General features: G+C 50.5%; 1 protein-coding gene across 1 annotated transcript in view; it reads left to right on the top strand.

Annotated features, from left to right (window-relative positions):
* EPB42 (erythrocyte membrane protein band 4.2) overlaps positions 1-14,573 on the top strand; it is a 62,125-nt gene extending 47,552 nt beyond the window's left edge. The window contains exons 23-26 of the mRNA XM_038740895.1: positions 6,535-6,810; positions 12,848-13,008; positions 13,109-13,242; positions 14,371-14,573. Of these exons, the coding sequence (XP_038596823.1) occupies positions 6,535-6,810; positions 12,848-13,008; positions 13,109-13,242; positions 14,371-14,533 (734 nt within the window). The 3' untranslated portion in view covers positions 14,534-14,573. The remainder of the gene's footprint in view (positions 1-6,534; positions 6,811-12,847; positions 13,009-13,108; positions 13,243-14,370) is intronic.
* The last annotated feature ends 41 nt before the right edge of the window (positions 14,574-14,614 follow it).

Genomic DNA, 14,614 nt, shown 5'->3' with positions numbered 1-14,614 from the left:
GATCAGTAGGGATGGTGTGAAGGGGGAACGGGGAATGTAAGGGAAAAGGAAGCAAGCACTAGGGAGAAGGCCAAAACCAACAGGACGAATCCCTGGGCACCGGGACGGGGGTTCTGCTGCAGAAGCCGACAGGCCGACATCCAGAGCTTCCCAAGCGCTTAGTACCTAGTAGAAGCGCATACTTCCCAAGCGCTTAGTACAGTGCTCTGCACACAGTAAGCGCTCAATAAATACGATTGATGATGATGATATGAGGTAACTGAGGCACAGAGAAGTGCAGTGATTGCCCAAAGTCACACTTCGGACAAGTGGCGGAACCGGAATTAGAACCCATGACCTTCTGATTCCCAGGCCTGTGCTCTATCCACTAAGCCATCCTGTTTCTCTGCATAGATGGAGGGGGAGAGATTTCCAAGCTAGAGGGAGGATGGGGGAAAGGGACCAGATGTGGGAAAGGGGTTGGTGGTGAGATAGATATTCTGTATATATGTATATATGTTCCTGTATATATGTATATATGTTTGTACATATTTATTACTCTATTTATTTATTTTACTTGTACTTACCTATTGTATTTATTTTACTTTGTTAATATGTTTGGTTTTGTTCTCTGTCTCCCCCTTCTAGACTGTGAGCCCACTGTTGGGTAGGGACTGTCTCTATATGTTCCCAACTTGTACTTCCCAAGCGCTTAGTACAGTGCTCTGCACACAGTAAGTGCTCAATAAATATGATTGATTGATCCAGAGCCGGGCCTGGGCTCCAATTTAAGGTGAGGGAAGCCAGGTGGAGCAAGGATTCTCCCAATCCTTAGGGATTGGGAAGGAAAACGCCCGGCCTTCGGCCCGGCCTCAGCTCCTCTGAAAAATCTTGGGGCTGACGGAGCCCGGGAGGGCCGGGCCGGGGCAGAGAAACCCAACCGGGAGCAGGAGGAGTCCCTAGTTCGGGAATGGCGTTCGCAGCCCAGAACCACAAACCAGTCGAACGGGGATGAAGACTGTGAGCCCCCCGTGGGACAACCCGATGACCTTGTCTCTCCCCCAGCGCTTAGTACAGCGCTCGGCACCCAGTAAGGGCTTCACAGATACCATCATCACCACAGAGCACGGGCCTCGAAGTCAGCAGGTCCCGGGTTCTAATTTTGGCTCCACCACCCGTCCGCTATGGGCAAGTCACTATGCTTCTCTGTGCCTTGGTTGTCTCATCTGTAACAGTAAGAATAATAATGGTGGTATTTGTTAAGCGCTCGCTAAACGTCAGGCATCATCCTAAGCACTGAGGTAATAGTAATAATAATAACGATGGCATTTGTTAAACGCTCGCTACAAGTCAAGCACCGTCCTAAGTGCTGGGGTAATAATAATAATAATAATAATAACGATGGTATTTAAGTGCTCGCTAAGCATCAAGCATCATCCTAAGCGCTGGGGTAATAGTAACAATAATAATGATGGCATTTGTTAAACGCTCGCTATGCGTCAAGCACCGTCCTAAGCGCTGGGGTAATAGTAATAATAATAATGATGGTATTTGTTAAGCGCTCACTAAGCGTCAAGCATCATCCTAAGCGCTGGGGTAATAGTAATAATAATAATGATGGCATTTGTTAAACGCTCGCTATGCGTCAAGCACCGTCCTAAGCGCTGGGGTAATAGTAATAACAATAATGATGGTATTTGTTAAGCGCTTGCTAAGTGTCAAACATCATCCTAAGCGCTGGGGTAATAGTAATAATAATAATGATGGCATTTGTTAAACGCTCGCTACGCGTCAAGCACCGTCCTAAGCGCTGGGGTAATAGTAATAATAATAATGATGGTATTTGTTAAGTGCTCGCTAAGCGTCAACATCATCCTAAGCACTGGGGTAATAGTAACAATAATAATGATGGCATTTGTTAAACGCTCTCTATGCTTCAAGCATCATCCGTAAGCGCTGGAGTAATAGTAATAATAATAATGATGGTATTTGTTAAGCACTCGCTAAGTGTCAAGCATCATCCTAAGTGCTGAGGTAATAGTAATAATAATAATGATGGCATTTGTTAAACGCTCACTACGTGTCAAGCACCGTCCTAAGTGCTGGGGTAATGATAATAATAATAATGATGGTATTTGTTAAGCGTTTGCTAAGCATCAAGTAATAATAAAAATGATGGCATTTGTTAAACGCTCGCTACGCATCAAGCACCGTCCTAAGTGCTGAGGTAATCATAATAATAATAATGATGGCATTTGTTAAGCGCTTACTACATGCGAAGCACTGTTCTAAGTGCTGGGGGGATACAAGGTGATCAGGTTGTTCCACATGGGGCTCACAGTCTTCATCCCCATTTTACAGATGAGGTAACTGAGGCACAGAGAAGTCAAGCAGCTTGCCAAAGGTCACACAGCCGATTAGTGGCGGAGTCGGGATTAGAACCCCCGTCCTCTGAATCCAAAGCCCGGGCTCTTTCCACTGAGTCCCGCCACTTCTCGATCCGTACAACGGGGAGCAGGCCCGTTGTTGGGTAGGGACCATCTCTAAATGTTGCTGACTGTAATAATAATAATAATATCGATAATATGACAATATAATTCTATATATAATTATTTAATTATATGCATTTTCTATAACATCTACTTATATAATCAATATAATATTAATGGTATTGATATTAATAATAGTGATGGTCCTTCTAGACTGTGAGCCCGCTGTTGGGTAGGGACCATCTCTATATGTTGCCAACTCGTACTTCCCAAGCGTTTAGTACAGTGCTCTGTACACAGTAAGCGCTCAGTAAATACTGAGAATGAATGAATGATGGAATTTGTTAAGCGCTTACTATTCTAAGCGCTGGGGTAGATAATAATAATAATAATAATGGCATTTATTAAGCGCTTACTATATGCAAAGCACTGATCTAAGCGGTGGGGAGGTTACAAGGTGATCATGTTGTCCCACAGGGGGCTCCCAGTCTTCATCCCCATTTTACAGATGAGGGAACTGAGGCGTAGAGAAGTGAAGCGACTTGCCCAAAGTCGCCTAGCTGACAATTAGCGAAGCCGGGATTTGAACCCATGACCTTTGACTCCAAAGCCTGGGCTCTTTCCACTGAGACACACTGCTTCTCAGCGTGATACAAGTCAAGCGGGTTGGACCCAGTCCCCGCCCCACCAGGGGCTCACCCGCTCAATCCCCATTTTCCAGACGAGGTAACTGAGGCCCAGAGAAGCGAAGTGACTTATTCAAGGTCACACAGCGCACAAGTGCCCCTTCTAGACCGTGAGCCTGTTGTCAGGGAGGGACCGTCTCTATAGGTTGCCGACTTGTTCGGTGTTCGGTCTTAGTTACCTCATCTGTAAAATGGGGATTGAGTCGCAGAGAAATTCAGTGACTCACCCAAGGTCACACAGCAGACAAGTGGCAGAGCTGTGATTAGAACCCAGGTCCTCTGACTATTAATTAGTAACTAAGCTGATCAACTGTAATTTTATCTTCTTTCCCTTCCTCAGCTAAGGGAGAAACTTGCAATGTGGCAAAGGAGCACTTTATGGGGACACAGTGTAGAATGCCTTGTCAACCCCTCCATCAATCAATCGATCATTTATTGAGTGATTACTGTGTGCAGAGCACTATAATAATAATAATGGTATTTGTTAAGCGCTTTCTATGTGCCAAGCACTGTTCTAAGCACTGGGGGGATACAAGGTGATCAGTTTGTCCCACGGGGGGCTCACAGTCTTCATCCCCATTTTCCAGATGAGGGAACTGAGGCCCAGAGAAGCGAAGTGACTTGCCCAAAGTCACCCAGCTGACAATTGGCGGAGCCAGGATTTGAACCCATGACCTCTGACTCCAAAGCCCGGGCTCTTTCCACTGGGCCACGCTGCTTCTCTACTAAGCACTTGGCAGAGTGCACTATAACAGAATTGGTAGACACATTCCCTGATTCCATTTATTTTGTGAATGATGTGCATTTAGCTTTAATTCATTCGTTCATTCAATCCTATTTATTGAGCGCTTACTGTGTGCAGAGCACTGGACTAAGCGCTTGGGAAGTCCAAGTTGACAACATATAGAGACGGTCCCTACCCAACAGTGGGCTCACAGTCTAGAAGTTGTCGGGGAGGGACCATCTCTATATGTTGCCAACTTGTACTTCCCAAGCGCTCAGTCCAGTGCTCTGCACACAGTAAGCGCCCGATAAATACGACCAAATGAATGAATCAATTGTATTTATTGAGCTCTTCCTGTGTGCACAGCACTGTACTAAGCGGTGGTCCCTGCCCTGGCCGGCCATCAGCACGGCCTAGTGGATAGAGCACGGGCCCGGGAGTCGGAAGGTCACGGGTTCTAATCCCAACGTCGCCCTTGTCTGCTGTGACGCCTTGGGCGAGTCGCTTCGCCTTAGAGAAGCAGCGTGGCTCAGTGGGAAGAGCCCGGGCTTGGGAGTCAGAGGTCATGGGTTCAAATCCTGGCTCCCCCAATTGTCAACTGGGTGACTTTGGGCGAGTCGCTTCACTTCTCTGGACCTCAGTCACCTTGTCTGTAAAATGGGGGTGGAGACTGTGAGCCCCCCGTGGGACCACCTGATCACCTTGTAACCTCCCATTATTATTATTACCCAGTGCTTAGAACAGTGCTTGGCACATAGTAAGAGCTTAACAAATGCAATCATTATTATTATTATTATTCTCTGGGCCTCAGTCATCTGTAAAATGGGGATCGGGACCGTGAGCCTCGCGTGGGACAGGGACAGTGTCCAACGCTGCTTGTATCCACCCCGGCGCTTAGTACAGTGTCCGGCACCTAGTGAGCGCTTAACAGATAACACAATAATCATTATTACGTCAGTCCCATCGGAACCCACGGCTCCCAACTCCCAACGTCGACTCCACGGCCGGGGCCGCGAAGCACCAAATGCCGTCGGGCCCCAACCGCCTGCCAGCGGGAGGATGGCTGGGAGAGCAGCGGGAAGCCTGCTAGGAAAAGCTCATTTGTTTTTCTTTCGGTATTTAAGCGCTTACTATGTGCCAGGCACTGTCCTAAGCACTGGGGAAGCGAGTTAATCAGGTCGGAGACGGTCCCCGTCTCTCAGGGCGCTCACAGTCTTATTCATTTATTCAATCATATTTATTGGGCTCTTACTGTGTGCAGAGCACTGTACTGAGCGCTTGGGAACTACAAGTCGGCAACATATAGAGACAGTCCCTACCCAACGACGGGCCTACTCCCCATTGTACGGCCCGAGAAGCGACAGGGCTCCGTGGAAAGAGCCCGGTTCTAATCCCGGCTCCGCCACTTATCAGCTGGGTGACTTTGGGCGAGTCCCTTCACTTCTCTGTGCCCCAGTGACCTCATCTGGAAAATGGGGATGGAGACCGTGAGCCCCACGTGGGACAAACTGATCACCTTAGAGAAGCAGCGTGGCTCAGTGGAAAGAGCCCGGGCTTTGGAGTCAGTGGTTCAAATTCCAGCTCTGCCGATTGTCAGCTGTGCGACTTTGGGCAAGTCACTTCACTCCTCTGTGCCTCAATTACCTCATCTGGAACATGGGGATTGACTATGAGCCCCCCGTGGGACAATCTGATCACCTTGTAACCTCCCCAGTGCTTAGAACAGTGCTTTACACAAAGTAAGCACTTAATAAATGCCACCATTATTATTATTATTATTATTATTATTATTATTATTATTATTATTACCCAGCACTTAGAACAGTGCTTGACACACAGTGAGCGCTTAACAAATACCATCATTCATTCATTCATTCAATCATATTTATTGAGCGCTTACTGGGTGCAGAGCACTGTACTAAGCGCTTGGGGAGTACAAGTTGGCAACATATAGAGACGGTCCCTACCCAACAGCGGGCTCACACTATTACAGATGAGACAACTGAGGCACAGAGAAGCATAATAATAATAATAATGATGGCATTTGTTAAGTGCTTACTATGTGCAAAGCACTGTTCTAAGCGCTGGGGGGGGGATACAAGGTGATCAAGTTGTCCCACGTGGGGTTCACAGTCTTAATCCCCATTTTACAGATGAGGTAACTGAGGCTCAGAGAAATTAAGTGACTTGCCCAAGGTCACACAGCAGACGTGGAGGAGGCGGGATTTGAACCCATGACCTCTGACTCCAAAGCCTGTGCTGTTTCCACTGAACCACGCTGCTTCTCTAAGCGTAGTGACTTGCCCCAGGGTCACATAGCGGACAAGTGGTGGAGCCAAGATTAGAACCCAGGCCCGCGCTCTGTGATGACGATGGCAACTGTTAAGCGCCTATTGCATGCCCAGCGCTGTTCTAAGCGCCGGGGGAGATGCAAGGTCATCAGGTTGTCCCACGTGGGGCTCAGTCTTCATCCCCGCTTGACGGACGAGGTCACCGAGGCCCGGAGAAGCCAAGTGACTCGCCCCGAGTCACCCAGCTGAGAAGCGGCGGAGCCGGGATCGGAACCCACGACCTCCGACCCCCGAGCCCCGGCTCTTCTCGCTGAGCCTGGGGGGCAGCGGGGAACTCATCCAGACCGTCTTCTATCACGCTCCAGGCTCTCCTCAAGAAACAGAGGTCCTAGACAGAGTGTGGCCGGAGCGGTCGGAGCGGGCCGGGGGCGAGAGCTGGGCCGGCCTGTCGGTGTTCCTGCAGGCGCCGAGCTCCCTGCTTCTGGACGAGGGGGCCCGGCTGAAGGTCACCGTGGCCAACAAAAGCGACGCAGAGAGGGCCGTACGGCTGATTCTCGGGGCCCAGGCGCTCTACTCCACTGGGCGCCTCGGCGCCCAGCTCTGGAGGGAGGAGATGCAACTGGCCCTCGAAGGCAGACAAGGTATGGTTCTCGACGCCTTGCCCACGCACTCCTTCCCCCTAAAAACCCAACAGACCGGCCCTTCAATCCATCCACTCAATCGCATTTACCGAAGGCCCGCCCTCCGGAAATCACATCTCCTCCTGGGCTAAATTGTCCTTCCCCTTCCCTGGTTTCCCTCTGAAGTCCCGCCCCCTAAACACTTAATAATGGCATTTATTAAGCGCTTACTATAATAATAATAAAGTTGGTATCTGTTAAGCGATTACTACATGCCAAGCACTGTTCTGAGATACAAGGTAATCAGGTTGCCCCACGTGGGGCTCACAGTCTTCATCCCCATTTTACAGATGAGGTCACTGAGGCCCAGAGAAGTTAAGTGGCTTGCCCAAAGTCACACAGCTGACAAGTGGCGAAGCCAGGATTATAACCCACGATCTCTGACTCCCAAGCCCAGGCTCTTTCCACTAAGCCACTCTGCTTCTCCAATAATAATAATAATAATAATAATAATAATAATGGCATTTATTAAGTGCTATGTGCAAAGCACTGTTCTAAGCGCTGGGGAGGTTACAAGGTGATCAGGTTGTCCCCTGGGGGGCTCACAGTCTTCATCCCCATTTTACAGATGAGGGAACTGAGGCACAGAGAAGTGAAGTGACTTGCCCAAAGTCACACAGCTGACAACTGGCGGAGCTGGGATTGGATTTGAACCCATGACCTCTGACTCCAAAGCCCGTGATCTTTCCACTGAGCCAAGCTGCTTCTGTGCAAAGCACTGTTCTAAGCACTGGGGAGGTTACAAGGTGATCAGTTTATCCCCCGGGGGGCTCTCAGTCTTCATCCCCATTTTACAGATGAGGGAACTGAGGCACAGAGAAGTGAAGTGACTTGCCCAAAGTCACACAGCTGGCAATTGGCGGAGGGACTCTTCCCTCATCCCCACCCATCCACAACATTATGTACAGAGTCATTCCTTTTAGACTGTGAGCCCACTGTTGGGTAGGGACCGTCTCTATATGTTGCCAACTTGTACTTCCCAAGCTCTTAGTACAGTGCTCTGCACACAGTAAGTGCTCAATAAATACGATTGATGATCAGCGTGGCTCAGTGGAAAGAGCCCGGGCTTTGGAGTCAGAGGTCATGGGTTCAAACCCCGGCTCTGCCAATTGTCATCTGGATGACTTTGGGCAAGTCACTTCACTTCTCTGAGCCTCAGTTCACTCATCTGAAAACTAGGGATTAAGACTGTGAGCCCACTGTTGGGTAGGGACCATCTCTATATGTTGCCAACTTGGAATTCCCAAGCGCTTAGTACAGTGCTCTGCACACAGTAAGCGCTCAATAAATACGATTGAATGAGTGAATGAATGAATGCCATCATCATCATCATCATCATCATCATAATGGCATTTATTGATAATAATAATAATAATGATGATGGCATTTGTTAAGCACTTACTATGTGCAAAGCACTGTTCTAAGCACTGGAGGTGATACAAGGTGATCCGGTTGTCTCACGTGGGGCTCCCGGTCTTAATCCCCATTTTACAGATGAGGGAACTGAGGCCCAGAGAAATTAAGTGACTTGCCCAAGTCACACAGCTGACAATTGGTGGAGCTGGAATTCAAACCCACGACCTCTGACTCCAAAGCCCGGGCTCTTTCCACTGGATTGAGCGCTTCAAAGTGCTACCACGTTGATCCAAGCACCTATCAATCAATCAATCAATCAATCGTATTTATTGAGCGCTTACTGTGTGCAGAGCACTGTGCTAAGCGCTTGGGAAGTACAAGTTGGCAACATATAGAGACAGTCCCTACCCAACAGTGGGTTCACAGTCTAAAAGGGGGAGACAGAGAACAAAACCAAGCATACTAACAAAATAAAATAAGTGTCTATCCTAGCCCTGTCCCCCATGGGGGGCTCCCAGTCTTCATCCCCATTTTCCAGATGAGGTCACTGAGGCCCAGAGAATAATAATAATAATAATAATAATAATAATAATAATAATAATAATAACCAGTGCTTACTATGTGCAAAGCACATCATTATTATTATTTGCTGTGTGCAGAGCACTGTACTGAGCGCTTGAGAAAGTACAACTATAAACAATGACATTCCCTGCCCACAACAGGCTCACAGTTTAGAGGTGGAGAGACAGACATCGATACAAATAAATAAAATTACATATATAATAAGTGCTGCGGGCCTTGGGGTCGGGGGGAGAGCCAAGGGAGCAAGGCAGGGCAACACAGAAGGGAGTGGGAGAGGAGGGAAAGTGGGGCTTAGTCTGGGAAGGCTTCTTGGAGGAGATGGGCCTCCAATACGGCGTCGAAGGGGCGGGGGAGAGTCATTGTCTAGTGGATTTGAGCGAGGGGAGGTTGTTGTCTGTCTCCCCCATCTAGACTGTGAGCCCGCTGTTGGGTAGGGACCGTCTCTAGATGTTGCCAACTTGGACTTTCCAAGCGCTTAGTACAGCGCTCTGCACACAGTAAGCGCTCAATAAATACGATTGAATGAATGGTCTAATTACCCCTGGAACAAAGAAGTTCTTTCTTACGCATAACCAAAATTTTCCTTCAGTAGTGTGGCCTAGTGAAGTGAGCACCTGTATATATGTATATATGTTTGTACATATTTATTACTCTATTTATTTTACTTGTACATATTTATTCTATTTGTTTTATTTGGTTTATATGTTTTGTTTTGTTGTCTGTCTCCCCATCTACACTGTAAGCCCGCTGTCGGGTAGGGACCGTCTCTATATGTTGCCGACTTGGACTTCCCAAGTGCTTAGTACAGTGCTCTGCACACAGTAAGTGCTCAATAAATACGACTGAATGAATGAATGAATCCAGGCCAGAGGCGGGACGCGGGCCAGGGTTTGGTGGCGAGAAAGAAGAGATGGAGGCCCAGCGAGAAGGTTAGCCCTAGGAGGAGCGAAGGCTTTGGGCTGGGTTTTGGGAGAGAAACGAAGTGAGGTAGGAGGGATCCAGGGGACAGAATGCTTTGAAGCCGACGGAGAGGAATTTTTGTTTGTTTAATAATAATAATGATGGCATTTATTAAGCGCTTACTATGTGCAAAGCACTGTTCTCAACGCTGGGGAGGTTACAAGGCGATCGGGTGGTCCCACGGGGTGCTCACAGTCTTCATCCCCATTTTTACAGATGAGGGGACAGGCCCAGAGAAGTGACTCGCCCAAAGTCACACAGCTGACAACGGCGGAGCCGGGATTTGAACCCATGACCTCTGATTCCAAAGCCCGGGCTCTTTCCACTGAGCCACGCTGTTTGCTATGGAAATAAGAATAATAATGGCAATTGTTAAGTACTTACTATGTGCAGAGCACTGTTCTAAGCGCTGGGGGGGTTACAAGGTGATCAAGTTGTCCCACGACGTGGGGCTCACAGTCTTAATCCCCATTTTCCAGATGAGGGAACTGAGGCTCCGAGAAGTGAAGTGACTTGCCCAAGGTCACACAGCAGACATGTGGTGGAGTCAGGATTCGAACCCATGACCTGACTCCAAAGCCCGGGCTCTTTCCACTGAGCCACGCTGTTTGGTACGGATGGGCAACCACCGGAGATTTTGGAGGAATGCCCGCAGGTGTGAACGTTTTTGTAGAAAGACGGTCCAGGCAGCAGGGGGAAGAACGGACTGGAGGGAGGAGAGACGGGAAGTTGAGAAGTCAGGAAGGAAGCTAATGCAATAATCGAGGCGGGTTAGGATGAGTGACTGTAGAGAAGCAGCGTGGCTCAGTGGAAAGAGCCCGGGCTTGGGAGTCCGAGGTCATGGGTTCAAATCCCAGCTCCGCCGCTTGTCAGCTGGGTGACATTGGGCAAGTCACTTCACTTCTCTGGGCCTCAGTTCCCTCATCTGGAAAATGGGGATTAAAACCGTGAGCCCCCCTTGGGACAACCTGATCACCTTGTAACCTCCCCAGCGCTTAGAACAGTGCTTCGCACATAGTAAGCGCTTAACAAATACCATCATCATTATTATCATTATTAACATGGTAGCGGTTTGGATGGAGAGGAAAGGGCGGATTTTAGCCCAGTTGTGAAGGTGGGACCGGCAGGATTTGGGGACAGATGGAATACGTGGGTTGAATGAGAGAGAGGACACCATGACGCCCTTCCCCGTGATTAATTTTAATGTCCATCTCCCCAGCTGGACTGTAATAATAATAATCATCATTGTGGTATTTGTTAAGTGCTTACTATATGCCACGCACTGCTCTAAGCACTAGATAATCGGGTTGGATCCGATCCCTGTCCCATATAGGGCTCATTCTTAATCCCCATTTTCCAGATGAGGGAATCGAGGCACAGAAAAGTTAAGTGACTTGCCCAAGTAGCGGGGCTGAGATTAGAACCCAGGTCCTTCCAACTCCCAGGCCCCTGGCCTACCCACAAGCTCCTTGAAGGTAAGTAGCGTGGCTCAATGAGAAAAGCCAGGGCTGGGGAGCCAGAGGTCATGGGTTCGAATCCCAACTCCACCACTTGTCAGCTGGGTGACCTTGGGCAAGTCACTTCACTTCTCTGGGCCTCCGTTCCCTCATCTGGAAAATGGGGAATAAGACTGTGAGCCCCCCGTGGGACAACCTGATCACCTGGTAACCTCCCCAGCGCTTAGAACAGTGCTTTGCACATAGTAAGCACTTCATAAATGACATCATCATTATTATTATTATTAATTATTCTCTGGGCCTCCATCCCCTCATCTGGAAAATGGGGATGAAGACTGGGAACCCCCGTGACAACCTGATTACCTTGTAACTACCCCAGAGCTTAGAACAGTGCTTTGCACATAGTAAGCGCTTCATAAATGACATTATTATTATTATTATTATTATTATTATTCTCTGGGCCTCCGTCCCCTCATCTGGAAAATGGGGATGAAGACTGGGAGCCCCCCGTGGGACAACCTGATTACCTTGTATCTACTCCAGCGCTTAGAACACAGTGGAAAGATCCCGGGCTGGGGAGTGAGAGGCCGTGGGTTCAAATCCCACCTCTGCCACTTGTCGGCTGTGTGACCTTGGGCAAGTCACTTCACTTCTCTGGGCCTCCGTTCCCTCATCTGGAAAATGGGGAGGAAGTCTGGGACCCCCACGTGGGACAACCTGATTACCTTGTAGCTCCCCCAGTGCTTAGAACGGTGCTCAGCACATAGTAAGTGCTTAATGAATACCAACATCATTATTATTATTATAAACGGTATTGTCCTCTCCCAGCTCAGTACAATGCTCTGCATTGTCAATGCTCAATAATTGCCTTTGATTGACTGTAAAAATAATAATAATAATAATAATGATAGCATTTGTTAAGCACTTACCATGTGCAAAGCACTGTTCTAAGTGCTGGGGGGGGATACAAGGTGATCAAGTTGTCCCACAAGGGGCTCACAGGCTTCATCCCCATTTTCCAGATGAGGTAACTGAGGCCCAGAGAAGTGAAGTGACTTGCCCAAGGTCACACAGCAGACATATGGCGGAGCCGGGATTCAAACCCACGACCTCTGACTCCAAAGCCCGAGCTCTTTCCACTGAGACTGTACTTCTTCGGCCTTCATTCCAGGGGAGGGATAAAACCCCGAGGATCTCTGGAGCTCCAGTTGGAGCCAGCAACAGTCTGCCTTCCCCCTAAGGCGGAAAGCCGCCTTTTCGTTTTTTTCCAATGGTATTTATTAAGCATTTACTCCGCGCCAGGCACTGTGCTGAGCACTGGGGTAGAGATTAACTAAATGGGTCGAACACAGTCCCTGAGGGCTCACAGTCCTCACCTCCGTTTTCTGGAGGAGGTGGCAGCCACGGAAGTCTTGACCCACCTACGGTTCCCCAGCACACAAGTGGCGGAGCCAGGATTAGAACCCGGGCCTGTGTTCAGAGCCAGGATTAGAACCCGGGCCTGTGATCTTTTGCCCGGGCCACCCCCTAGGCTTTTCAGGCAGAGCTGGGGGTCCTACCCAAGCCGGGGGACTTCTAGGCCAAACTGAGACTCAGCCAGCAGGCAGGGAGGCAAGCAGCCATCCCATCCCTCCTCTGCGCAGACCAAACCATCACCACCGGCATGGAGTTCCAGGAATCCGGGAAAGCCCTGGAGAACCACTCCTTGCTGAGACTGACGGCGGTGGGGCTGGATCGGTCTGCCGGCGTCAGCTGCTTCGCCCAAGAAGATGTCACGGCGTATAAAGCCCGGGCCACGCTGGAGGTCAGTCCCGAACGCCGGCCGGCCTGGAAATGCGGGGAGGGGCGCGACGACAGGGCCCCCGCTTCCCCCGGGCCGCCCCCCGACTCGCCCCTTCCCGCAGATACCGAAAGCCGCGGTCCAGTACCGACCCGTCACCGCGACCATCAGCATCCACAACCCCCTGGCCAGCTCCCTGGAGGACTGTGAGGTTTCAGTCGCCGGCAGAGGCCTCGTGCACGGAGAGAGAGTCTACAGGTAAAGGCAGGACGAGGCCCGGAAAGGGCCCGGTCTTCACGGACCCGGTCAGAGCCGTCTGATCCCCAATGCCCATCCCTTCCCCTCACTCCGCGGAGCGAGAATGGGATAAGCCACAACGAGGAGCTCGCCCTCGCACGGTCGAGGGGGCCCGGCCTCCTTCCTCTCCTGCCCCGTCGGCCGGCCAGCGGGAACGAAGCCGACGGACGCGAGGGGAGGGGACGGTGGCTGGCACTTGCCAGGAGAGGCTTCCACGGCCTCCCGAAAATCGGGCACCTCTCTGGGTGCCAAGGTCCCCGTGACACATCGCCCGTCCCAAACTAGCGGGCCCCACTAGGGGCCCGGCTTGGGAACTGAAATTCCAGCTTCAGGATCGACTCCCGGAGGGGTGGGTCGTCCCGGCCTCGGCTGCTCAAGCTAAACCTAAACCACAGCTGGGCTACAATGTTCCCCGGCCCACCACGGTTTCTTCCCCTCCCTCCGGTGGTGTTACCCGAGGGACTCCTCGCTGCAGGACGATTTCCGCAGCCACAGTGCCTCCTCGGCAAAGCTGGTGTCCAACCGAATTGGCTGGTATCCGCCCCAGTAGCACCTGGCACATAGTAAGCGCTTAATACATTTCACAATTAACAACGACTGACGGTCGGGACCGGGCCTGCAATCCAACGTCCCATCCAACCGGGTCGGAACGGAATCCACAAGTAGCGCCGATCGAGAGCTACCCGCACGCGGAGTGTCGAATTTAACGAATTGGCTACTTGCTCGCCGCATGGCCTCGGGCCAGTCATTTAACCTCTCCGTGACTTAGTTTCCCTATCTGTATAACGGGGATAAAAGCCGCTTCCTCCTCCCCCCCAAATTGGGAGCCCAGTGTAGGTCGGGGACTAAGCCCGACTTGATTACCTTGGAGTTACCCCAGCGCTTAGTTCAGTGCTTGACAAATACCGTAATAATAATAATGATGATGGCATTTATTAAGCGCATACGATGTGCAGAGCACCGTTAACCATCCCACGGTTGTAACTTCTGACCAGCTCACCGCTGGGCCCTTTCCGCCGGCCCGACGGCGGGTGGGCGGGGAGGCCAGGATCAAAAGCGGGGCGGCGAGGAATATCTCTTCCGTTTCAGCCTGGGGTCCATCCGGCCACAGGGGCTCCTGCAGAAGCATATCCGCCTGACGCCAACCCACTCGGGGGTCCTCAGACTCACGGCCAAGGTCAGCTGCAGCAAGTTCCAGAACCTGGGGGCCTTCCAAAGCGTCATCGTGGCGGCGGCACAGCCCCCGCCCTAGGACCCCTGCGGCCCCGGATTCCCGGGATATTAAAATTAAAGTCGACTCAAATCACCCCAAGTAGGAGTCTCTCTTTGAGGG

The sequence above is a fragment of the Tachyglossus aculeatus genome (assembly GCF_015852505.1).
Source record: "Tachyglossus aculeatus isolate mTacAcu1 chromosome 12 unlocalized genomic scaffold, mTacAcu1.pri SUPER_6_unloc_1, whole genome shotgun sequence".
NCBI classification, from domain to species: Eukaryota; Metazoa; Chordata; class Mammalia; order Monotremata; family Tachyglossidae; genus Tachyglossus; species Tachyglossus aculeatus.
Note: the sequence above shows the minus strand (reverse complement) of the source record. Positions and strands in the feature narration are given on the sequence as shown.